At 36.5% G+C, this 26,399-nt stretch overlaps 2 protein-coding genes across 9 annotated transcripts in view; one reads left to right on the top strand and one right to left on the bottom strand.

Annotated features, from left to right (window-relative positions):
• Positions 1 to 19,109, top strand: part of AP4S1 (adaptor related protein complex 4 subunit sigma 1) — a 28,693-nt gene extending 9,584 nt beyond the window's left edge. For 2 of the 3 annotated variants that reach the window (XM_064512396.1, XM_064512397.1), the window contains exons 3-6: positions 958 to 1,044; positions 2,113 to 2,181; positions 5,298 to 5,441; positions 18,744 to 19,109. In XM_064512396.1, coding sequence (XP_064368466.1) covers positions 958 to 1,044; positions 2,113 to 2,181; positions 5,298 to 5,441; positions 18,744 to 18,845 — 402 coding nt within the window. In that variant the 3' untranslated portion in view covers positions 18,846 to 19,109. Of the gene's footprint in view, positions 1 to 957; positions 1,045 to 2,112; positions 2,182 to 5,297; positions 5,442 to 13,346; positions 14,124 to 18,743 lie in introns of those variants that run through there. The other variant, XM_064512398.1, reaches the window with a different exon arrangement.
• The window catches only part of HECTD1 (HECT domain E3 ubiquitin protein ligase 1), a 64,771-nt gene continuing 55,235 nt past the window's right edge, over positions 16,864 to 26,399 (bottom strand). For all 6 annotated transcript variants that reach the window (XM_064512394.1, XM_064512395.1, XM_064512389.1 and 3 more), the window contains 9 exons: positions 25,397 to 25,524; positions 23,058 to 23,259; positions 22,766 to 22,903; positions 21,978 to 22,585; positions 20,179 to 20,257; positions 19,986 to 20,079; positions 19,504 to 19,654; positions 18,184 to 18,328; positions 16,864 to 17,821 (listed from right to left, as the gene is read on the bottom strand). In XM_064512394.1, coding sequence (XP_064368464.1) covers positions 17,684 to 17,821; positions 18,184 to 18,328; positions 19,504 to 19,654; positions 19,986 to 20,079; positions 20,179 to 20,257; positions 21,978 to 22,585; positions 22,766 to 22,903; positions 23,058 to 23,259; positions 25,397 to 25,524 — 1,683 coding nt within the window. In that variant the 3' untranslated portion in view covers positions 16,864 to 17,683. The remainder of the gene's footprint in view (positions 17,822 to 18,183; positions 18,329 to 19,503; positions 19,655 to 19,985; positions 20,080 to 20,178; positions 20,258 to 21,977; positions 22,586 to 22,765; positions 22,904 to 23,057; positions 23,260 to 25,396; positions 25,525 to 26,399) is intronic.

The following is a 26,399-nucleotide window of genomic DNA, read 5'->3' as shown; positions in this document are numbered from 1 at the left end:
CCTGCTTTTAGGCATTTTGATTTAAGAAGAAAGTTCATACTTTGTTCAAGAAAGTCAGAAAACACAAAAATTGAAAATTTTATTAAAGGAATGTTAGATTTTCATGGCTCATGTATTTGGTTCTTTAAGAAGAGTACCCAACTCAGCAGAATTGGCAAAGCATTGGTTTGCATTTGAAGAGAAATCTTTGACTTGGAATCCGAGTGGGGTTTTGGGGTTTGTTTTGCTGAAGTCAGCTTCTTTATTTATCATTAACTATGTGTGTCCTCAAACAGTGGTCATCACATATTTTATTCTAGAAAACCTCAGTAAAAATATCAGTTCCTACAAAGTACTTTGAGTTCACAGAATTGACACTGGCTGAAGAAATTAACCTTCCCGATACTGCTTGCAAGAGCTTCTCTAAACAGAAACTTCACCAAAAGAAGTGTCAGTATACTGCCATTTCAAGGACTGAGCAAAACGTTGCATTTAAGAAAGGGTACTTACAAAGCAATGGGTAACAGCACCATCTACTGGCTTCTGTCCTATTGTGAAATACCTACAGGTTTTCCCCCTGGGTCTGGAAGTCCAATACTCTAGCATTTATATAAAAATATTTATCATTTTTTAAATCTGAAAGTGAGCTTCAGGTTGTCTTTTTCGGAAGTGTTGCCATTTGAAGATTTAGGGGAAACTCTTGCCTTATAACCCTGAACAAATTACTTCAGTTCTGTATATCCTCATTCTCGCGTATGGAAAGCATTTCAAGATTAGCTGAAAAGTCCTATGTAATAGGTAAATATGCTGCTAGATTTCCTTCAAGTCAAAATGGTTTGGGGGATCTTGGGAAACCCATTGCTTTTTGTAAGCCTTACAATGTAAATGCAAGTTTCAGCCCTTTGAGCACTATGTATTTAATAACACATTATGCTTAAATGGAAAATACTATGTTTGACTATTTTTGCTTCTGCCTAGTGCTCTTTCATTGAGTATAAGGACTTTAAGCTGGTCTACCGACAATATGCAGCCCTTTTTGTAGTCGTTGGAATCAATGAGACAGAGGTAAGAAACTATATAAGCTCTTGAAACATAAGTTTGTATTACTTAGAGGCAAGAACTTAGTCTTTCCACTATGGAATTTTGCAGTATCAGAATTTCAAGGAGTCATTGCAAAATTTTTTTTTATTGCTATTAAATAAAAAAAGGTGTAAAAGAAAATGTGGTATGTTTGACTTCATTCTATTGCAGTAGACTGAACTCTGTTATCATGAGACAGTCTTCATGAGCCTTATACTGATTCTGCTTTCTAAACTTATGTTTCATTAATGGAGGTGGGGCTTCTCGACAAATGTTGGCACTACAGCCGTATCAGTTGTCTCATCTGCAGTGACTTCCTAACTGCTTATTGGTCTTTACCTCATTGGTCAAAGACGGAATTCCCATACTGTCAGCTGGGAAGATGAAAATTTCTTGTATTAAAAAAAAAAAAAGAGGTATCTGACTGAAAATTGACAAGTACTGTTATTTCATGGCTTCAGGTGGAGCCTGCAAGGCTTTAGTGTTTACATTGATTCCCAGTTCTCAGAAATGAATTTAAAGCTTACTGCTGGAGACCCGGATGGGGCCGTGTGGAAGATAGCTGGTGACTCTCGCAGTATCTTCAAGTCAGGGTTATAATGACATGCAATTCAGAGCAAATTCTTTTGGCTTTGGTATACCACGCAAAAATAATCTATCTACACTGCTGTAGCAGTTCATAGTGTGACTCTACTGCAGCTGGCAGATGCATGGGTAGGCATAGTTAGCTGTCTTTATCTAGCTAACACTGGTGACAGTAGAAGAAGGGATGCAATGGAATGGCAGCAGCCCAAGCGAAACAAATCCTGTGGGGACCGCTGTGCTTACTCATGTGGCTGGCCCGTCCTGAAGCTTATGCTCCTGAGCTCTCCCTGCTCTTGGTACCTCAGATACGTAACCACACTTCCTCTCGCAATGATAGCCTGAGTTTGTGCACTTTCTTGTATTATTATTTTCTAATTTACATACATCACAGATTAAAATAATGCAAATAATACTATCATATCTTCTGACTATTCATTTAATATTCACTTGTTTTTAATTTAATTTCAGAATGAGATGGCAGTATATGAGCTAATTCACAATTTTGTGGAGGTTTTGGACAAATACTTCAGCAGAGTGGTGAGTGAGACATTGAATCTATTACAAAGCATTTCTTCTCTTTCAGAGCCTGAGTTGCTTCAGGGAATAAATCAAGAGGAAAAAAAATTTTTATATTCATGCAGAATTTTGAGAACTTTAGCATGAATATTATAACCGTAACAAAACAGTATCAGAAGATTTTTCGCAGTTCTTTTCAGAGAAGTTAAAGCACGTGTGGGTTATAAATCATCAGACAAGGAATATCAGAAAATTTTTTGCTAGAAAATGGTGGGGTTTATATGCTTATACTCAGGGGGTTCTTTGAGTCATCTACTCTAGAAGTAGCTAATGGCATTTTCTACTTCAGATTTTTCCTTTACATTTCTTACCTCCCCAAATACATTTCATTCGTGATAAAGACGGTGAAAGCATTAAGCAGGCATCTGACATCACTCATGCTGAACAAGTTCAGAAGGATGGAACAAATGAAACCTCAACAACTAATCTGTATTTGTGCTCCCCAGATTAGTGTCATGCAACAGTGGAGCTCTGATAAAACATCTATTATATGAACAGTCATTAAGTTAAGAATTCAACATCAGACATAGCTCCAGTTAAAATGATGCTGCTCTTTTGGGTGGGAGATTTTTTGTTTGTTTTTACAAAGTTTGAAAATGCAGCATTATAATCCTGGATAGAGCTTGTGCTATTAAATATTGTTCCAGTGCTGTTTAATATCGGGTTTGTAAAGAGCTTGTTAGAAAAATCTGGCTGAAGTCATATTGAAGCAGAGTTTCAGTTTGGCTATATTGAAATGTGTTAGATATCCTTCTTACAAAAGAGGACTGGATAGACTTTCTCCCAGAGTCCATCAGCTTGAGGGTATTGCAGTGGTAATTATACATATAAGTGATCAGTATGCAGGGTTTGTAACATTGATTTCCCAGTACTAGTACTACAGCAGACATATGGGAAAAAGCAGAGATGGCAGAACTTCTGTGTTAGTTCAAGGGCATGATTGATAAGGTCATCTAACCCCCTCACCATTTGAATGCCTGGCAGATGCTTTAGGCTATTATCTCAGCTAACACTGTGCCTTCCTATTGAAAATTGGTTGGTACTGAGTATATCACTTTCTGATTGTACTAAGTTCAGAATTAGGATTGTAGTCACAACATAAGCAGTGATAATGAGGAATGGAACTTGACCCCTGCAGCACAAGAATGCACAGTAAAATTTGCTAGCATCTTATTTATCTAATTGAGCTAATAGCTGCCAGCTATTTCTCAAGTTTTCATCTCTTCAGTTGAGGTAGAACAAAAATAAATGTAGTTCTGATATGTCTAAACACAGTATGTGTCATTTCTTGACTATAGTTGTTAGATATTTGCTGAATTCATCGTAACAGAGATTTTGGTATTATTCATAGCAGTTAGGATTTAAAACTAGGAGAACTGAAAAGGGGAGTGGTTAAAGAGATCTCATACCATTCCATCGTTCTATTTTTAATGCCATATAATACACAATAAATAGCAGAACACTGAATAACAGGGCTATAATTCTAGCTGGGGTTTCTGGTAGAAACCACAGACTAAAAAAGTATTAGGTCTATACTGTTATGGATAAATGATTAGGCTTTGCAGAATTTTAGCAGAATCCCAAATTATAATGATGACAACAGAAACAAAACTGTGGGAAGGAAAAGAACATCTGTCCTGCTCTAGAGGGACATTTTGTCATCTCCATATTTTTAGTTTCGTGAGTTTTAAACATTCTCACATAAGCTATTTTTGTCTAATCGAGTTTACAGAACTTGAATTCAGATATCAAAACAAACATTCATAGAATTAAGGGCAAGTTTTCAAAGTTGCCTCTGAGACTTAATTATGAGTCCCCTTCATTTTCATCATAGCTACCCGGAGAGTACTCCGCATACTGTTCAGAATACATACTCCGCCATTTTCAACTTCCTTTTAATATTAAGTAAGTTCAAATTAATCCAGCTCTTGAAGCATAGTTTTTGTGATGCATAAAAAATTTTTAATGGAAGGATGGGCAAGATCACTCGGTAAAGGCTTGTAAACTAGAACTGCCTGTTTAGAGCATCTTTAGACCACAGTAGCATTAGTAACTTTATAAGTGGAAACTGTCCCCAAAAATCCAGAGTTAGACTGTAAATAGAATCTATAGTGGCAAAATTCCTAAATTCCTTTAGCAGCAGTTAAAGAAGTTCTGTGGGAACAGGCATCTGTCTTTAAGCAGAGATTAGGAAAGCTCCACCCTAACTGTGCAGGATCTTATCACTGAGGCTGTGATTAATCATTTCTAAATTTAGATATTTAACTGAGGCACCTAAGTCTGGTCATCCTATGCTCCCATTATGGTCAATGGAAACAGATGAGGATCTCTAAAAAGTGAGTCATGTCTCAAGTGTGCTGAGGCAACTGTTGGAGATACTGTAGAGAGAACACAAGGGCTTCTAACTCGGACACTTCAGTTAAGTGGCTAAAACTTGGGATAGATCCAGGCCAAGAATTGAAGGGAAATGGTGACAATGGAAATTGTGTTGCTTGGGCTGGAGCAGCAGTTAAAAAGTGCTAGGGGTCCAAGGCTTCGATTGGCTTGCCCTCTCCTAATATATCCTGCCCTGGCTACCACAGCCACAGGCATACACAATATCTAGGTTTGCTGTTAAAATTATATGCAGCAAAATATTTAACTGCATTTTTGTATAAATTGTAAAGTTGACATTAACATCCTGTTTTTGCAGAAGGAAGAAGTGAGAACATAGGGCTGGAGCTGGCATGATTAGCGATGCTGTGTTAGGCTGTTTTTCTACCTGCTCATTCAGATAGCACTGCATATATTCAAAATGTTACTTGTGGGTGATCTCAGTGGTTTTTTTTTTTTAAGTGAAAATTTCAGAACATTATCTTTTGTTATGGAGGCAGATGACACATCAAAGGCAAAGGAGGCTTACAGTTTAGAACATGGAACTGTGCAGTGCAAACCAGAAAACTGAATAGCCCTCAAATTTTACATCTGTATTTTGAAGACTTTCTTTATCTTCTAAAGGGAGTAGTGTGTCATGTTTAATGACTATGAGATGAAAGATCAAACTGTGACTAATGGTTGTCTGTTTCTTTTTCTTTCAGAGTGAATTAGATGTATCCTTTTCAATATCAGAAATCCATCTGTCTATTTATTTTTGGTGTACCAGTTCGTACTGTCTTCATAGTGCTGACTGTCAAGCAGTCAAGACCATGCAGAGTCCTGGTTTCACAAATTTTGCACCTGCAGTAAGTAGCAATATTTTGGCACCCATTAGAAAATGTGGCTGATATTCATGAGGGCCTCCTGCTTAAATCTTCAGCCATTAAGATTAACCTGGTATCATTTAAAGTAAGACAGGGAGAATGTGCTTTCAGAGAACTATATAACACCAACATCTAGATGTGAACAGTTATATTTATGGGGAACTTTCAGGCTTAAATGAGGATTACTTCAGGATTTTACTTTTTATCTCTAAGTTTACAATAAAATAGACATTGAAATAAACTACAATAATAAGAAGTGAATATTATAGCTGTGTCTTGATCCAAATAGTAGAGTAGTAGCATCATTGCAAGATTAGGTTTTCAGTTGGATCTTGCTTTATGAAAGTTTAGGTGAATTTTACTTATCTATATCAGAAAACAGAGAGGAAAGAGAGAGAAGCTCAGGAGGAGGAAATTTAGAAAAACAGCCATTGCCACAGATGCATCTGATTTTTTTTTTCCATATACAGCCATATTTTCACATGTACTAGCTAAAGGTTATTAGCTAAAATATAATCAAAACTGAAATAAAACGAAGTACAAACAAATGCTAAGTGCTAAAATACAATGCTAAATACTTTAACACAATTAATAAATAAATAAAATACAATGCTGAATACTAAAATACAAAGAAAATTGAGGTAGGAGAATGTAGTGCAATGACCCTTCTCTCACAGTCGATACCTAATCCTAGTCCTTCAATCTTCCTCCTCAGTTTTTCCAGTCCCAAATTTCCGCTGCCTTCTGTCTGTAGTTCAGCAGTCCTTATGACTATAAATGTGATTGGTTATGTGAGGTTCTGCTGATACAAAGGGTTTCAGAAATACACCTGAAGTACAGTTGTTAATCTGGAGTCAAATACTTAAAGATAATTTTAATTACCTTATTTAAGAATTAATATATATGGAGAATATAGAAAAATTTTGTAATCTTTCTCACTTCTTTACTGAAAAAAGCAAAAGGGAATGATCTAATTAATTTTGCTTGCATAAGTATTTTAATCCTTTCTTTTTACATGCATGCTGGAACTCTAGCTCATTTACTGAACTTATATATTTATTTATTTATATATACACACGCACATACATACTGTATTTCTTTCCTGAAATGTAAGAAATGCTGTGGTATTGATATAAGACTCCTAAGCTCACTTACATTATAAAAAAGCAATAATGAAATTTTACCATGAAAGGACTCTTAAGGTCTCTGAATGATTGTGTAACTAAATTTTTTTATTCAGTTATTGTAGTTAAGGATTAGAACTATGCACCTGTCTAACAGCTTTGCTGAATTAGAGACTAACCTGTCATATGCAGTAATTATACATAAAAATGGCCCCTTACGTTTCCATATAGAGTACTTTGAGTATGCATTTACACAGATTTTTTTTTTTATCTTAATTTGTTTTGAGTATTGATGATTCTAAATTCTGCCTGCCTCTGGTCATCATTTTTATACTGGGAGGAATTTTCTTTAGTTATATGCTTGCATGTGCACATCCACAAGATCACTAGTAGCCCAATTAATGGTTGAGAAAAGCCCCTGCAGATCTCTCAAGCTTCTGCATACAATGCTAGTTTGCATTGTTTAGAGAAGTTGTAGCGTTATGTGCTCACACTAACACTAGAGACTGTTGCAATACTGTGTCTGAGTGACTCCCAGTAGAAAAATCAACTACATGGTTCACATCTGCATGAGAATGTGAAAATCAGTATTTGAAAGTAGGAACATACATCACTATCTTACTTGATAATAACAACCTGAAAGAAGGTTCTCAAGTCTCAATTGTGCAAAATTTGGAAAACTTCATGGGCGATATGGCCCTCCTCAATATGTATGATGTACATATTTTTTTCCATTCAGAAGTGAACTTTTTTACATGATACATTTTAGGAGCAGTTTTAAAACATTTTACTTCTGTGTGTTGTGCGTGTGTGTATATACACACTGTGTGTGTCTGTGTGTGTATATATATGTATGCATACATACATACATATTTATATACACAGAGACACACAAAAATGTTCTCTCATTTAGGAAAAAGAACTTTTCATAGGCTGAGAGGGTATGCAAAATAGTTCAAGTGAAGAGAGTTATCCTCAACATTAAATGTAAAGTAGAAGCATAGTGATGAGGTGGGCTGTTCAGAATTGTATTTATTTTTGACAACAGCTTGAATAGCAGATAAACAGGTCCAGAAGAACAATATAGGATCTGGACTACAAGTGTCTTAGACAGCTGTTAATGCAGTGCAAACAATAATCCATCAATATGCCTTTCATAAAGTGTAAGATAATATCCCCACCTGGGATTAAACCATTTCCTTTGCCAAACAGTCTTAGCTAACTCTTACATTAAGTATAATTAGCTTGGATGCATAATATCTGATGGAGGAAGTACAATCTGAATGTCTGTAACAGCAAACACCAAGCATTATTTATAGAATCTTTGTATACTGAGTATCTGGCTGGAGATTGTCATTATTTCCTATCTCTGTGATACTATTTTTGTGTATAGATCCGCATGAAGTTTCTTTTAAAAGTGATAGCAGCTATTTTATATTGAAAATAATATTTACTAACATGAAAGTTATAGTAAGAATCTATGTAAAATCCAAAAACAAAAAATAGAGCATAATTGCTTTCAAAGCTATTTACCTATTCAGAGCAAACCACAGTTAAATGTAAAAGTTGTTACTGTCACACTATTGAACTATTCCTGGAACCCACGCTAAGGCAGCATGTCCACTGGTTTTTAAAACATTCCCAACCTCCTAATTTGACTGCTTGTTAATGTGGGACTGAAGCTTGCGTTTAAGTCCCGACACCTTCATTCGCAAGCCACCTGCATCCTAGCTTACGTACTGGCCTGAGTCTGGAATCAGCTGTCACAGAGAGGCCTTAGGGCACGAAACACAGACTAGATTCAGTCTGAATCTTGCCCAACAGATTCATACATAATATATATGTGTCTATATGGGTGTGTGCATGTGTGACTGAAGAATGCATGAGAGATTGCAAGACTATCATCTTATGCATACTACACAATGAAACACAGTAACTACAGCTAAGTAACTGCTTTAACTCCTGAGGAGCCGTGGTTTTTAATGGTGCTTTTATGTGTGAATTGTAAAGTATCTAGCCATTATACAAGATGTCCACTGTCATTCTGGCAGTCAGTCAGTCAAATAGTTAAGGGTACTTATGATGAAAAGTAGTAGCACTTCCAACCCCCCCTTTTAAAGTTGTTTTTAAAACAACTGTAAGTATTTAACTGTGTTGTTGGGCCAGTTGAATGAATAAGTACTAAAACTGTTTTAGCAATCTTGCTTCCTAGTGTGTTAATATCACTTGATGAACTTTTGTGTATTAAGTAGTAGGTGGAATTTTATGTAGTTCTAAAACCACAGCTTGGGTAGTGTAGGACCCACTTTCTTGGAGTGATTATTACAAGCAAAGATTATAAAAATTAAGGTATATCACAGCAGCTTTATAGGGAACAATATACTGCTAAGTGTGGGACTTCCTAAAATCACTAAAAGTTGACTTTTCTATAGCTTGAACTGGTGAAGTAAAGCTCTCTTGAAGACACGTTGTTAGTTTATGGAAGAAACAAATATGTATCTTCCCATTGTGGGAGGGGTGGGTGAAGATGGAGTTCTCTAGACCCAAGCATTTGAAGAATGTTGTCTTGATCTAAAAAAAATTACGTGCCATTGGAACTAGTTTATTCTTCCTTTTCTCAGATAAAAGACTTTGATACAGGAAATACTTCTGTGAGTCATTGTATTCTATCCCCTGGGGAGTAACACTTTCAGAATACGGCACATTTAAGTAAAGATGAGAAAAATCAAATGATAAATTTATACTGAGAGTTTATAAGGATACACTTCAGTTTGTGCTGTAAAATAAGGGTAAAATGGAAACCTGTAGGATTAGTTTAAAATTGCTTGCTCGCTAAGGGAAAAGTTTCCCTCTAAGACTGTGATGTAGGAAGAGAGGTACTCACATAAAGTGAAGCAGCCAGCCTTCAAGCTTTCAGCAAGACTATAACCACAAAAATTACCAGAGTAGGAGTCACAGGTTGCTCCCAAAGTAGGGGCTAGTAGATATAGTAGATAACCTAGAATATCACAGAATTTGAAGGTACCATTTCTCCCCTATTTAATGTTAGCATAGCTGTTTAAGGAAGAAATACTCAGAAAGCATTAAATGGGTTTCAGAGACTAAAATTAGCCTGCCATTAGATAAGCTAGAAGTTACTTTAAAGCAAACATTAGTGAAGATAAAGTCAGACTACATGAGGTTACTTAACTGTAGATTAAAAAAAAAAAAAAAGAGCAGCAAAGCTAACCATTAGTTGATGATTTATGACCAGGATTGCAATCAAAGTTTTGCAGTGACTGTATATTCAGTAACAAACCATCTGCTGTAATCCACAGAGCTTTTGTTTGTACTCTTGGGTGTGTTGGCTGCACCTTATCATCTCTTAAGCCTGTACACACCCTTAATTACTCACCTAGAAAACCCTGAGAGATCTTAAAATGTCCCTGTATGAAGAAGGTGTATGTCACAAGTAACTCTTGAATATATCTTTTTACTCCTTTTCTTCTCTCTTCCTTCTCCACCCCTCTCAAGTATCTACGTATAGGATGTTTCAGGGAAGGAGACACAAGATAGTGTATCATCTTTAGCTCCTTCTTGTATGTGCATGCTGTAAAACCTATTTGTGAGAGTAGAAAAGCATTACTATTTCCTTAATAGGAGCAGCTCTTTAAGTCACTAAAAGTCAGCATAGGATTTAAATACCAGTTTCAGTAGGTGCCAGGTACACAGCCAGAATAGCATTGGGTGAAATCCATGAGCCAAAGAATACAGTAAATTTTCAGCCTCTGCAGAAGCTGAGCCCTATGAGTATTTCCTACTATCTGGATGCTCTGATGCATTCATAGAGATGCACAGATTAATACTTCTGTGCATCTGTGCAAAAAAATCTGTGAATTTTATTCACAGATGAAGAAAAGTTTTCTTGTGCGTACTTGTTTAAAAAAGTACCTATTAACCTCTGACTGCACAGATCTAAGGAAAGTCCCTTAGTGGCAGCCAGGATTCTTACGGGAAGCAGGACCTTTAGTGAGAGCTGTGGGCAGCGTACATGTCAGTGCACGCACCATATATAGCTTTTCCTTGTCTTGCCAGTTGCTCAGACTGGTTCGATCTGCTGCACTTCACTGGGTGTGGATCTATGACTTCAGGACTTTAAACCCTGAAATTTGGGGTCACTTGCCAAACATGTGACAGAGGGGGAGGATAAGTATTGCTGAGGATCAGAGACAGATGACCCTCACTGGGCAGGGCATTCAGACTTGCGTGGCTAAGTGGTGTTTTATGACAAGATGCAACAGTAGAGGACAGTCACAAGACTTAGAGGAAGAGAAAAAAGAGCCAAGATTGCTTGCTGTGCAAGTTTGAATGTTTGCCAAGAACAGCATGGGAAAGTGAGGTGGGAACGGAACTGAAAAAGGAAGCCTGGATGTTTGGTTCGGGGCGAGGGTTAACAGTGCTTTCAGACCTTCCAAAATTACCCTGAGAGATTTTTCCAGAATGGTAAGTTAGCATCCACATTCAAGCTGCAGGTGAACTCATTGCTTCCAGCAAGATGACTGGGCAGTGCAAGATTAACAGGTTACAGCTGGACAGAGAAAGCACACCACTACCTTTCCTGTAACAGTAGGTCAATTTTGAAATAAACTGGCATGGTCCTAAAATAAAGTGACATCTCATTTAACCACATTGGGTTTGAGTGGGAGGGCCACAGGATACCTAATGATGTGTGTGCAGTTTTCTTTAGACATGGTGTCAGCTCTTTAGAAAATGCAACAGGGCAAAGAGCAGTCAAGTGTTCAAAGTGTTTTCTGAAACAAGGTGATGCAGGAAAATAAGGCTGGAGTGCTAGTTTGCTGCCTTATCACTGTTTCTAGCTGTTACAGTCTTCTAAGTTGTAGAATCTCTGAATCCTTGAAGGGAGAGGAAAGCCTGGAGGGACGGAGGAAAGCAGTCTTGCTGCTCCTCTGTGGGAAGTGTAGCGCTGTGAATCACTTAGGTTGGCAGAGTGCAAACAGATAAAGCCACTCCTGCTGGTTTTTAAACCTGTTGAAACCTGAAGAGAATGTTACCTAATTTTCGTAATACATCCGCTTGCCTATTATAGAGCACTGTGTCACGACTCAACTGAATAGGGATAGAAGAAGAAGTGTCTTCCTAAAAATTATCACATTATTATAATAGAAAAGCTTGTAACATCTCAGATTAAAAAATAGCTCTGTAAAGAATATGATTTACTTGAAAAGTGTAATATTAGAAAATCTTTGTCTTAAGTCTTTAATCTGCCAAGCAAAGTAAAAGAGCTACTTCTGTCTCTATGACCACAGAAACTGACATTATTATAGCTTTTAGGACAATGCTGTTCATCCGTATGGAGGGCCTGAGTCTGATTTTTAAAAGCAATTTAGGCTTATGGCCAAATTCAGAAAGCAGTCTGGTATTTAAAATGCAACTTACTTAGGACTAGGTGCATAGGTTCAGGCCAGCAAAGTGGAAGCTCTCTGATGAACTGTGCACATACCCAAGACCCCTTTCTTCTTAATTTTAACTAGTAAAGTTAGTTTGGGGCTTAAATTCTGCTATCACAGATACCTAGACATATTTTGCTCTTGGCCAAGCAAAACACATTTAAATCTTACACAGATGGTTACCCCACTGCACACACATCTAGCAGCCATGAGTTCAGCCCAAAGATCTCATGGCAAAAGGCTGACGAAATGGTATCTTGTGTAGCACCCTACTAGCTGAATTCTTTGTCCATTAATTTGAAGTTACAAGTTCACCTCCGCTCCACACTTCAACCTGAGCGAGTTCAAACTTATACTTCTCATCTCCTAGAAGAGTGTCTTACTCATCAGGCAACAGACGAGGCTGATATGGGATATTTTATACCCCTCTTGCTTTAACATATGCAGCAGAAGCAGTCACCAAGATAGGGACAAAAACTTAAGCTTGCTTCATCGCTAGGCTAAAGCATCATGCTCAATTTTACATCCAGCAGAACCACTTTAAATAGAAGGCAGCAGATGCAGTTACCACCGTCCCAGCTAAACTTGCCTACTGAGAAATATGGATTTGGAACTCCCCAGGCTGAGGAAGAACTCGGCAGAGCTACTCAACAGCTTTTAACATAAGACAGGCAGCATCTCTATGATGTTTTAGAAGAAGAATCTGAGCCAGTCATATTTACCCAGAGTAAATGAACCATTTATTTGCTTTTACTCTCCTTTATGAGATTTATGATTAGATTAATGCATCAGCTCTTTCATATCAGCTGATTCCTTTTGAGAAGCTATTTTCAGGCAGGTCAATTACGTACCATCAGTAACTTAGGGTAAGAAAAATTATATATAAGAATGAGATTTTAGGAATTTGCCAACAAATGACCAACAACTTTACTTAGAAGAAATGCAGAATATTTGCATCTTCACATTCAAGTTTGTTGTCCCTTAATAACAGTATTTTATATTCAAGCAGTAAATAGTACCAGATAGTAAAATTAACCACCTATATCTAAGTTCAAGTTTATCTTTCTTTTACTACCATATGATAATCTTCCAAGATGCAACATTGTTGGCACTCTATCTTCTCTACTACAAACTTTGGACATCTCTTTGGCCAGGAAAAAACAGATCAGTTGAACTGTTTGTTAGTGCTAGTAAAACAAACAGCCAAACGAACTAGAATTTAGAAATTTTCATCAAAGACAAGGACTAAGATGCCTAAGATTTTCTCTGAATTATCTTCATGCTGTTCAGAATATACTTAACTTGAAATGTTTCTAGATAATGTTCAATTTGGACAGAGTGCACATCATTTTGGATGAAATGGTGTTGAATGGTTGCATCGTGGAAACAAACAGAAACAGAATTCTTGCCCCTCTGTTTGTGCTTGACAAAGTGGCAGAAAATTAGCAACATGCAAAACTGACTAAAGCGATTTATGAAAGATAGTGAAACCATCAAGACCATACCAACAGCAGTTTTCTGATTTCATAAGACCAACTCATGCAATATTCAGACTTCTTGGAAAATACTCCATTTCTCTTATTACCCTACCTACCCGATGGAAAGATGCAGCTAAACATAAAATGGAATCTTAATTTGCAACTTTCTATTGACATAGTAGGAGTCTTTCTAAAACAGCCGATTTTTTTTTTTTTTGAATTCACTGAGGATAAAATAATGGAAACTTACGCATTACTGTCTAGGTATCATTTTGTATTACGTAGCATTGTGCCAGACCTAGGAGAAGAGAGAAAATATGGAAATACAATTTCAAACTGAGTTTCAATCCTTCCTTTAAAGCACCGACTTGAATTTTTATTTTCATACAACTGTAAATTAAATTCCTGTAACTTTTATGACCGCTTTTAAACTAGATGCAGCCTTCATCAAAAAGCTGGTTTCATTTCCTTTTCCACAGAAGTCATGGTTATGAAAGAAATGTAAATAACAGAAGCATAGATGTATTTAAGATTCCTGCACATTGTGGATGTTGTAACTAGAAATATTTGGCACTTATAGTATTATAACTTTAATAAAAAATAATTAAAATCAAAGGATTATCCTTTATCATACACATATTGGCTCCCTAAATTACACAAAATCTTTTCTACCTTAACATAGTAGTGTATTTTTTTTTCCTCTCATATATTCTCTATCTATGAGTTATGATTATAAACTCTAGAAAAGATGCATAGCAAAGATACGCAAGTTTCTCAGTACCGAATAAGTACCAAATCATGTTTTCCTTCTGGAGCAGTAGAAGGTAGCTCAGTAACAAAATTTTGACTCACATCCATATGCTACATAAGTCACTGAAGAATTAGCAATCGATGTTTACTTCCACTTACCTTCCTAAAATGAAGGTATCTGGCGCCTTCACAGCGACCAAACTAGCCCTAAGCATAATTTGATACTGAAACAGCATATATTGTATATACTTTATGTTTGCAAGGATCTAGATGTATCTAACTTGCATCTAGAAACCAAGGTCTAAGAAGTATTGAGTAAAGCATAGTGTGGGAGAATAGTCCACAGCTTCCAATTTCCAAATTGCTTTCCTCTTCTTGTCATGTAGGAAACCTTAGCGATGGCATTCCAGCTTTTTGAGCTGAAGACACCATCAAGTATGTTAATTTCTTGCAAATTACCATACATCCTCAAACTTTTAATTGAAGATGTTAAATATAACAAAGATGACAAAGCGTGCACTGTCTAGAAACCATTAGTTCCAGTATCTCAGCAGTTTGTTGAGGCAAATAATGACTTTCCATCTCAGTACAGCACCATGCAAAACTGTTAAGTACCTACAGAAAACACAAATGAGACTATTTTTTTTCATTGGTAATGAAAATAGTTAACAATCATGAAGGCAGAAAACCCACTCATATTCCTAAAGAATCCTCTAATTGGAAGAGAAAGCTTGACAGGTTCAGCATGAAATTAAATTCTATCCCCCGCTCTTTAGGCAACTTGTCTCATCCCTTCCCTATTCCCCAGCTCAGATATGAGTCCGAGTATTCTGCCGCAGGAATGACTTGGGTTGCTTACACTGATAATCAGCTTTTCTGGATGAGGTAGGTTTAAAATAACAATGCATTTAGCAAAACAAGTTAACATCGAATCTGGAACAGATGCTCGTACACCAGGTTTATGCAACTGCTGTGTTGAAACAAGAATCTTGCCAGGTATCCCAGACACCAGCCCTGGAGCAGAATCTAAGATTTAAAGCAGCACAGGAGAGAGATTTGAAGATACTACGATTTTGTGTGTATATACATGTATACAGACACACGCTAAGCTGCTTTTCTGAATCTCTAAAATATGTCTTTCTGGAAAATTGTCTTTTTTGATCACTTCAAAACCAATGAGCTGTAAAGACTGTAAAAACAGAACAGAGAGAGTTTTTTTGTATGTTTTTTAAAAAACGGAACCAGCTTTCCAAAGAGATTCTGCAGCCTGCACATGCATTTGCTGGAATCCTTAAAATTATAATTTCTCTTCCTCATTCCTTAATGGGCTTAAGGTTTTATTACACATGTAACATACTTCTAAAACTCTTGCTGCTTTGCACTTAGATGATCACTATATATGAATTTCCTGCTTCAAACTGAGATGACCAACAGGAATCAAGAAAAGAAAAAAATCTTTAATTTGAAAAGTATTCTGTGAATACTCAGTGTATTCTGAGTATTTTTTGCCCTCTTTAGAGGCATCAGAAAATAGCTAATATGGAGATGGGATATCTAAGAAATGCATCAACATGGAGGCAGTGCTGAAAATCCTTCCTGAAGATAGTGGCTGGAGTTTCTTCTGTCTTCAGTACCACAATACTACTAGTTGGAGTCGAGAAGAAATACTACTTTGAGATTAACAGTTATCTCCTATAAACTAAATTTCACTGTAATTTTGTCACACAGATATAGATCTTCTCCCAAAACAACTGGCAAACAACTTTTAATGCAGCTTACTTGGCTGTCTGAACTCTGAACCTGCATTAGCTCAAAGTTTATTTTCTTGTGGCCTAATCAAATGTCTCACTTTGGCACAGACACCCATGGTAGCTGGGAGTTACATTTCTGTGCTGTCCTGCATCATTATTTTTTATGGGGCAGGAAGGACAACATTGGGGGGGGGTTGGTTGGGGGTCCTCCCCTCCCCCTTAATGTAGCATTGGGGAAAATCCCAATGAAGATGCATTTAAAAATACTATAAATAATATTGTAAAAAGAAATTTGGAATCTGTTTGAGACAGAATCTTTTGGCAAGCTCTTCCTTAGAGTGGTCCAAGCAAAAATCCAGTTACCAAAGAGAAGTGACACAGAACAAAGCTTATCACATAAATTCAACTAAAATACTCATTCTTCTTTTATGGTATCAAGTGAAGCTATTTAAGACATGTGCTAATAACCTATTTGTTTTATTGTATTATAAGTCACTATCTACCAAGAAGTGCCTCACCACATGACGAAACCAAGACAGGCATCCCATCCCAAGAAAAGCTGAATCAGCTGCATTACATGATCCAGTTTTCACTCCAATGTAAAGAATTATAATCTCAGGTCACATGGGCACAGTGAAATGCACAGAAAACTGCCACATGCAATGTTATCATTGCCAGATTAGTTCTTAAAAAGATACACACTGGTTTTGAAAAAAATCTGATCAAACAGATGGGTTAGAATGATTATTCACATGTAATTTTTTTCTAACCTTGAAAAAATGCATATTGTTCAGAACATGTACACGGTTTTAATAACATTTAAAAATTATTAATGAAATATTCAGAGGAGACAGTTTTGTACGCTGCAAACATTTTAATGATTACTGTTGAGCTTACACATTGGGTTTTTTCTTTTTTTTTAAACTTCAAACTGCAACAAGTTAAATAAATGTTTATAATATACAAAGAAAATACAACCAAAAGTAAAACTTGCTTTAAGTGTGCCTTGCACTAGGAACCAGTGTTTTTTTAATAGCTTTATTATTGAGCTGCACAAACACACTTAAGGATTTGATCTTTAAGCAGGGCATTTGAGAAATTAAAATATATTCCCACTTGAAAGAAAAAAAAAGGGTGTGTGTGTGCATGATTATATGCAAAAACCCACTAAAATACTCCAATAGTGCAGGCACCATTAAAAAAGAAAAAGCTGGAGATGCCCATTAACTCTAAGTTTTAAGGAAGCAAGTTTCTGACCAGTTAGCTTAAAGCCAGCAAAACAGGGATCAGTGATGGCAACTGTAGTGTACAAGGTATTAAAATGACAAACTTTACACCAATACACTGTTAGAAATTTGTATCAGTGAACACTGAAAATCTGATGATCTGTTCTTTGGAACAGTCAAACAGAACCACCTTAATTTCCAGTTGTGCAAGCCCTTGAAGCATCACACAGTGTTCTGTGCCAATTTCTTGCTGGCTGTGTAGTTACAAGGATTTATTTTTGTCATTAGCAGCTAACAAACTTATTCCACATGTTCCTAAAGCCTCACAGGTGGAAAAAAAGGCAAGTCTTCAGAGCACAGCGTGGAGATCATATTTTTTGCACACAAACACAAGAGGCTTCACTAGTATCAAAAACACTTTCTCATGTCCCATGTTGCAGTCAGCAGCTCAGTTGAGATGGAAGCCTTTCTCCATTGTAGCAGCTAGCAGGCGCTCTCTCATAATGTCCTCAGAAGAATACTCAGGCAACTTCAGGTAATGCACACACGTATTCACAGATGGATAACTTGCATCTGTAGCATCAACCTGAGAAAAAGGAAGGATATTTATTACTGCAGTTGTTCACAATACTTTATATGGAAGTTAAAAGTTGTCTGGTCCTCTCATCCATAGAACTAGCTACATGCAAGACACCAGGATGTCAAAAAACAGTGGCATCACAAAAGCTTCAGAACAACTTAAAATTTTATCTACTTCATACATTTAATTCCTTCATAGTAAATATGAAGTCAAATAAGAGACCTGGAACAGAGGTTAGCACTTGAAAGCTTATCATAGTGGTGTAAATGAGGAACAATAAGAAATATCACTGATTTCTCTCTAAAGTGGCAAAGATTACATTTGCAAGCTAAAGTAGCTGGTTTGAAGGGTAACCAAAGCAGCCATACCTTGCGTACAACAGTGAGTCGAGGATGAAGGTTCGCCAGTCCTCCTGGTGGGAGTGTTGAACAACCAGTGGTGAACTGGAGAAAAGCCTTTCTTTCATCTGAAGACATACCACACAAAACTCTTACAAATCGAAGGAATCCAGGGCTAAAAAAACCAAAAAAAGCCAGCTGTGATAACATAACAAGAGAGAGTTTCATTCCAGGTTCTCTTAATTTGAGAGAGAACAATGAGTATCTTTAGTAGTAACTAGTCACTAAGATTCCAGTGCCTGCTCAGGACTGAGTTGAGCATAAAACATTATAAAAACGATTAGAATGCTGCTTTAACCTCTTTGCTGGATATTACACAACAAGTTCTGCAGGTAGATAAAAACCTTTTCTCCATACTATCCTGCAGTATTATTTGGGTTTCTTGTGTATAAACTTGTAGAGAAGCAGGCAGAGCTCAAACCTAATCTATGAGAAGAATCCAATTGACCCTCATCTTAAGACCTTTTCCGTACCACTTCTGTAGTATAAAGCCACTTTCATTTGTGTATTTCATTTCTATCCTGTTAAAGGACCCTATACAAGAAAAGAAGAAAAATGCAACACTGACAAAGAGGATCTTCAAGGAATCCTGCAAATACCGCTGCTTTCATGCATATCAACCCATGGGGTGAAGGAGAGGAGAGGGCATCAAGAAAGCACAGCCCAGTGCAGTGCACCAGCAGATACTGAGCACCGTATCTCAGCTGGATCTTTGCACACTGGCAGGGTCAGTAGAAGAACTCCTCCACAGAGCATCTGACACTGATTAGGATCCTTTAGCATGCTTATACTAACACAGTTCCATAAGGAATTTCTATGTCATTACTACCATACATGGCAAGCAGCAACCCCCACCCCCGAACCCCTTCACCAATATATTTTATCCCTGTACTTTTTTTTTTTTTTTTTTTTTTTTTTTTTTTAACTACACCTGAAGAAATAAGGGACAGATAACAACCATACCCAACTGAACAGAAATTATAACCACTGCTAACACAGTTAAAAGTAAAAACCCTTACGTGCCGTTTTTAAAAGTTGTCATTACACTGCCACTAGTGCATTTTCTTTTTGATGCCTTAATGTTTTCATTTTTTTTTCTCCTCTCTCATCACAAACACTAAGGACCTTCCAACCCATCTCTCGTAACATGCTCTATTTCTCAGGGTTATTTTGTGTAGGCTTAGGCAATTAATTGCTCTGTAGTCACCACCAATCCCAGTTTGTCTTTTGCATATTGACACACTACATATCTATTGGTTACTATTTTGCAATTATATAAAATATAATTACCTATCTCGTGTATAGCCCAGTTTAGGTTCAGTATAGTTGATGATATCCTCAGCTGCCCAAGAAGGCGATTGATTTCCACAAAGAATCATCTGAACTTCTTCATGGCTGAAGGAACTCAGCTTCTCCATTGGGAAGACTCTATTAAAGCCATCTTTAATTCATGCAAGATACAGTTATAAACACTGGTCAAGACAATGTTTAAAAAATTTTTTCAGCTTTTCAATTATATTTTAATCAAGCCAGAATCAAATCAACACTTTCTTAACTAAGGAAAACTAGGTAGCTAATACTACCTTTAAAAATAAGATTAATTATGGCATGACTAATGCAAAGGTGTTAGGAAACAAATCTCTCCTCTACTGCATTCTTACTTTAAAAGTTTGCTTTTGAAAGCCATTCTATGCCACCACTTTAAACCAGGCCACCCTGAACACCAATGAGTCTGCCTAAATGCATACATAATCTGCCATAGTCAAAGTTACCTCTGAATGCCTCCATCTGTTTCTGTATACCAGTATGCATGCAGAAATCAAACATGAGGTCTACATACTCCTCTGCGTTATCCATTGTTACAGTCTGTAAACACAATATAAAAATACTTTAAGACTTCATTCTGCATTAAAATTACTGCAGAAATAGAATATTCTAAATTCTAAGGATAGGTTGTTTCCTTACCTCATCTTCACCACCTGGTTTGAGATCCACAGCTGTAAACCCATATACTTTGGAAGAAGGGCAAAACTGAAAATTTAGACTTCAAAACAGAAAAGAGAGTTACTAATTGGAAACAAGTCTGCTACTGCTTTTGCAAATACACCAGAATTACAATCTGCACTGCTATTCCGCCCCGCAAAAGAAAGTGTCTCACCCCATCCCACTCTGAAACACTGTTTATAGGTCATTCTGTATATACATGAACAGTGGTACCACAGCAGAAAACTACAATTAGCAATAGACTATGCAGATGTTTCAGATCTCTGGTACACACGTGTGTATTCACCCACTTTATCTATTTGGCTTTGATAACTGTCAGAAATTTAACACAGTTTGATATCTTTATTAGCTTTAAAACTACTTAAACTGTTTAATTCAATTCACAAACTCGAACAATCCTTTACAGCATTTCCAATGTTAAGTCATAGAGCATAAAACATATTAGACATTTAGGCCCTTCAATGGCCCTGCTTGCTCAGTCTCTACCACAAGCCACACTAAAGTCAAAAAGGCCGTGAGCAATCACAGAACTCTGCCCTTGCAAATCTTGTGGCATATCAGGATTTTAATGACCTGGCTGAAAACAAACAGTTCTATATACCTCCAGATTCCACATTTATTATAAATTTTTACTATACTTACGTAAATTGTGTTTATTTTGCAAAAAGTAGAAAAAACCTTAAAGCCAGGTTTACAACTGTGTTATGTGAAACTGGCACAGAATCAGCACTGCAGCTTTAAAAACAGCTGGCATTAAGTTAGATTGCTTGTAAATTAGCCCTTGGCAAATTAGTCCTGCATCAAGCTCTGGGATGCCAAAGATAGGGTATTGCTGGTAACTAAGCTAAATGAAACTAAGCTTAGCATCTCCCACCTATACATAGTCACTAACTAACCTCACTTTTTAAGTCTCAAAATGGATGATGGCAAATGCTCAGAGGAGTTTTATTTCCTTTGGCAAGGGATTTGGCATAAAATCTATTAGGAGACCTATTTAGGACTACCACTCTGTTGGCTGTTAGGCTGCGTATATTCAAAAGGAAGATGTATTTCTCATTTAAATATAAACAAGTAATTCTAAAACTAAACTCTGAAGATTAATATCATCCAGTTGTAAAGCACTGGAGAGCAGCTACCTGTCATACAACTAAGAGTGAATAACCTATAATATTAACGGTAGAATAACTATTGTTATTTCACAAGAAATAATTTAAAACTACAAAAGATGACACCCTGTCACAAATTCACAAGGTCTGACTACTTTTATGTCTTTAACAAATGTTAATATTTAGAGTGTTTAACATGGTTCCAAACTCTGCACTGTATGTCTATTTATGCAATCCCAAATTTCAGAAGGGCTCTCTCTTTATCCAAGGGTCTTCAAAATACAGGATAAATCCAAACGGTTTTCATAACAAAGTTCCTTACTGGTGCACTTTCTTTGTAAAGGTCTTTATATGCATTTGGGTGTTTCTACACAGTCATAAAAGCATCACAGTGCAGCCACATTTAGGTTGAAAGATTTAAAGATTGGGGAAAAAAAAAAAAGAGAGAGAATGGAAAAAATTCTCAAATTAAGGAACAAGAATATAGCTTCAGATGGCAAACTGGATTTTGCTGAACCTCTAATGATTGCGTATTTTTTTCCCCAAATGATACTGCTTAAAATGGAAAAAACATAACTTTTAATTACACATACCAACATTCATTTATAACACACTACCACTTTTATATTTATAGATAAATATAAAAACTCTTACCCCAAATCCTCTATGCTAAGTGGAGGCCCAGAACCTGATGGATTCTTCAGCATTAATTCCTGTAGTTTTGTGTTTTTTTCATCTTCAGAAAGACTTTTGTTGCTTAAAATTTGACGCCTTTTAATTGCAAGGTCCTTAATTTCTTTTAAAAATCTAGCTCTATGTGGATTTACTAATTCAAAGTCTTCCCACGTTAGAATTCCATTAAACCAGGCAGGGGGTTTAGGTTTTGGTGGATCAAGAATAAATTCTGATTTGGAGTCTTCTTCCAGGCTTCCTACTGACAAGGAATCATGCCCTTCTTCTGTAGAAGCCTCCGACTGACTTTCAGTACAGTGCAAGTCTCTGTCACCCCGTGATTCATATATCAACTTACTCATGTTACTTTTAATGTCTCCCATACACATGAGTTTAAAAAAAGGCTTAGAAATGGGCAAATCCACAAGTCTGTTGTCCTGAATGCATTTAGCCAAGAAAATTCCAAGGAAATGAAAGAGTTTGGTTATTCTTTCAAGTTCATCACTATCTTGGGGGAATGGTGCTGTGAAGAGTCCGCATGATCTCTGTACATAGTAGCCCGGGGGTTTTAATCCACCACCAATGTCAACCTGGTTTTAATAGGCAAAACAAAAAATAGTTAACTTTGTTAAAGGTGAATTTAATTATATGCATGTGCTGTTTATCTTATTATTCCATTTTGTTAAAAAGTAAGACAGCCAGCTGTGGAACAGAGGGATCTTACACAAGTGCTGAGCACTCACAGTTTAAAGTGCAAAACTGAAATATACCTGACGAGACTCATCATCTGGAAAATCATCATCACAAAGCCAAGCTCCCAAATCTGTCCTCTGAAATTCTGCTGCCACCAATGCATAGAACTCCAACGTAGGACCCAGGCCTGTTCCTTCCTCCCCTAAAAACTCAACCTAAATAAAAAATAATAATAAAAAAATAAAAATAAAAGGAAATCCTACTAGTCAGTGTTGGTTATGGAAGAGAGTATTTCATAACCTGGCCGTGACATTAGAAATAGCTGTAAAGCAGAGTTTGAAATTGCTCTGCTAGGCAGATACGCTTTACCTCTAGAACAGATTTTCTGTCTGCATGAATCTGCATGACGTTTTCTGCCCATTCCATCAACGATTCACCTCGTGGGACTTTCACTCTTTCATGTTTGAGGCGTCCAACTCTGAATTCTCCTGGATCATCACGTCGCACTGTGCTTGTGGTCCTTGTCCGTTCAACAGTGGCTTCACGTCTGTTCTGTAGCCATACGATTGCTCTGGAAGAACACAAAAAATCAGTTATTTAAAACCTGGATGTTTACTAGCAGGAAAACTTGAAGTTAGCCACTACAAAAAAGTTACCTTGTTAAGTACTAGATACTCTGTTTTTTAAATATATACCTAATTAAGTATTTGTCAGAAATATCTGAAATGCCCAAATACGTGCTCCTTCATATTTTATGAGATTAGCAAACAAATTCATTTTTAACTACTACAAAGCATCACCCTTAATTTCTGATGCAGCACTTACTACAACTGACACTACATGGCGATACAGTTGCATGTTAACCTGTTGATACAGACGAATACTATCCCTAACAACTATGCATTTCCTTGTTTACATATTTCTTACAGAAATGTGGAACCAAAGTTGAAGCACAATCATTCAAGTATAAAATGAGATATAGATATATATATATATGATATTTATATATATATTTATATATATAAAAGATAATGGTATAATATAAAAAGCAGTCAACAAAAAATTTCCCCAAATTAATACAGTCTTAAAGGAATTGCCTTCCTATTAAGTTGCTGCTGTTTCACAGGTTTATGTTTGGAGGGGGGAGAGAGGGTTGGTTTGTCCCCCCCCCCCCCCCCAAGAGCCTCATCAATTAACGAAGAACAGCTGCCTCTAACAGTACTTAAACAAAGGCAAAGTTTGAAATTCTCATATGCATTGTGATCTATGCAGCACAAAGCTCTCGTGTTCATTGTTTTACAACTGCGGACAAGCATGCACGTAGGAATTTTAACTGTTTTCAGGATTTCAAAACCTTAAGAAAGTTGAAAATACTAAGTAAAATAACATTCAATGTTTCCCAAAGGATATCTTTAAAACGGATTGTTTTTCTAAAACACTTTCCCTCTTGATAAGCCATATATGCATATGCACATACTCACTTGTGTAAGCATGCTTATTTAAGAACATGCAGGTGATAGCTGTGAGATGTGCCATATCCTACACAAGCGTGAGATAAATGCGTTTCAAGTGCTTATGCAATTTATCCAGATTCAAAAAATCTGTGCATCCTGGACAGCATTTAATACTCAAATTCCCTGAGCAACTTCTGATGACCAAAGAAACCACAACCAACTTTCTGGACCATTTTTCAGTGGAAAAAGTTCAATTTTTCTATTTTAAGAAGCTTGCAATTTTAAAGTGATGTGTCTTGCTAACAAGCTAGAAAAATGCAAGCTCTTTTCTTTGTTTTTAGATTTTTTTAATAGATCTTTTCACACTATTCTTGAGGTATTTCTAGCTGCAAGTTAGTCACCACAGTATAATACTTGCAACTCACTGTCTACACACTTTCTTCCTTCCTGAAAAACAAAACTAATTCTTCTTTCTCATTATATAAAAATAAGCTGGCAAAAATGTCTACATTGTCCGTGTACTCTAATAACTCAGGTATTCAGTGCTGCAATCAAAATATTCAGGATTACTAGATAATGAAAAACTTTAAAAAGGTACTGTTAAATGTTCTACTACCCACATTTTATGTGGTTTTCTCAAAGTTCCATGATGCAAGTGATACTAACATGCAAAATAGTATCCAAAAGTTCACCTTGTTAGACTTAAATGCATTAAAAATTAATGAACCAAAACAAATCAGCAAACCACTGTAGAAACCATAAAAGATATGTGCTTTGGTGTATGGTTTCAAACATAACATTTAACTATTACTTCACAGTTAGAGATTAATCTCTAAAATTGAACCATGTAATCCACATTTATTTTAAGAAAGTTTGTTTCCTACACCATTATGCAATGAACTACTACTACAACCCAGTAAAATTGCTGCCTGATACGGTTATCTAGCTACAGGTGCACAAGTAAATCTTCAGCTAACAAGCTGAAAACCAAAAAGAAATTTCCTGGATAACAGCAAACTGCAGATAGGCTACTCATCATAAACCAGACATAACGAAAAAGAAATGTTTTAAGTGTCCAAAAGCTTTTCTAAAGTTTCCCAGCATCTTCCTCTTTTTCTACTTATAAAATGCTTTATATTTGGAAAGCAAGATTTATCTTGTTAGGATAAAGTCCTCTCTAACTTAGTGATTCGAAGAACTATTATAAAAAAACTGACAAAACAAAATAGAAGTCCGACAGTTTTTGTTTTTTACCTTGATGCTCCAAATGCTGTGCACGTGAAGTACAACTGTCTAGTTTCAAATGGAATTAGGAAAGGACACTTGCTTGTCAGCTGCTCACACCAGTCTGGTAAAGCTCCACTTGCTAGTGCCAAAGGTTCCTGCAGTTCAACACAAGAAGGAGGCGGCAGGGGAGGGAACATTTCTAATATTAGATTCAGGCTGTCTCGAAAAGTTGGTAACTAGGCATGCCAAGAACCAATTCTGAGCCAAGTTTTCATCTGTGCAAGAAATACCTTGAGTGAGTTTCTTCCTTCTCAGCAACCCCAGTTCTTCCCCCTGCCCTTTTAAATGTCAGGAACAAGAAGTTCACCAAGCTTCTAGGACTCAGAGTAAACTTCAGGTGTTTTGACATACACACTAAGAGCTGTAGTAAATTTCTAGCACACTACTCAAAGCACTGTGAGGAGATCCAAGCATATAACTATCTTGAAAGAATTATTCCTGAAGTTTGTCTAAAAGCGATTATATACTACCTCCTCAATACTGAAAAATACCAAAACCCAAATTCAGTGGTCATAAAGATGATCCATGCTGAATTATTACTATAGCCCCTTCTAAAATACAAATTTAATAAAAAAAGACTGTGGAAATTCTAGGTATTCTAGGTGCCTGAACAGCCTGCAGAAGACATGCAAAACTGAACCTCTTTTTTATTTTAAATTAGTAATTTGGGCTACTTAACTGTAATTTAAAACCTCAGAAAGCACACTAGAAAACAGTTGAGTAAATCAAGAATCTTGGATGGTATAATTATTTTATTAAAAAAAATTAGTTCCATTGAAGAACTACATCTTTAAGTTTTCCTTTTAATGCATCTAATAAGTTTTCTAAATTCTAACTTTACAAGCTCTATCTACAATCTAGAAGTCTTTCTGATCGCTAATACAGTTAACTGCTGTACCAAACACTGACATCATGATATACTATATGTATGTCTTCAAAACTGATGGTAGTGTATCAAAGGCAATGTAAG

Source organism: Dromaius novaehollandiae, chromosome 5 (assembly GCF_036370855.1).
Source record: "Dromaius novaehollandiae isolate bDroNov1 chromosome 5, bDroNov1.hap1, whole genome shotgun sequence".
Classification (NCBI taxonomy): domain Eukaryota; kingdom Metazoa; phylum Chordata; class Aves; order Casuariiformes; family Dromaiidae; genus Dromaius; species Dromaius novaehollandiae.
This window is presented reverse-complemented; position numbering and strand designations above follow the sequence as displayed.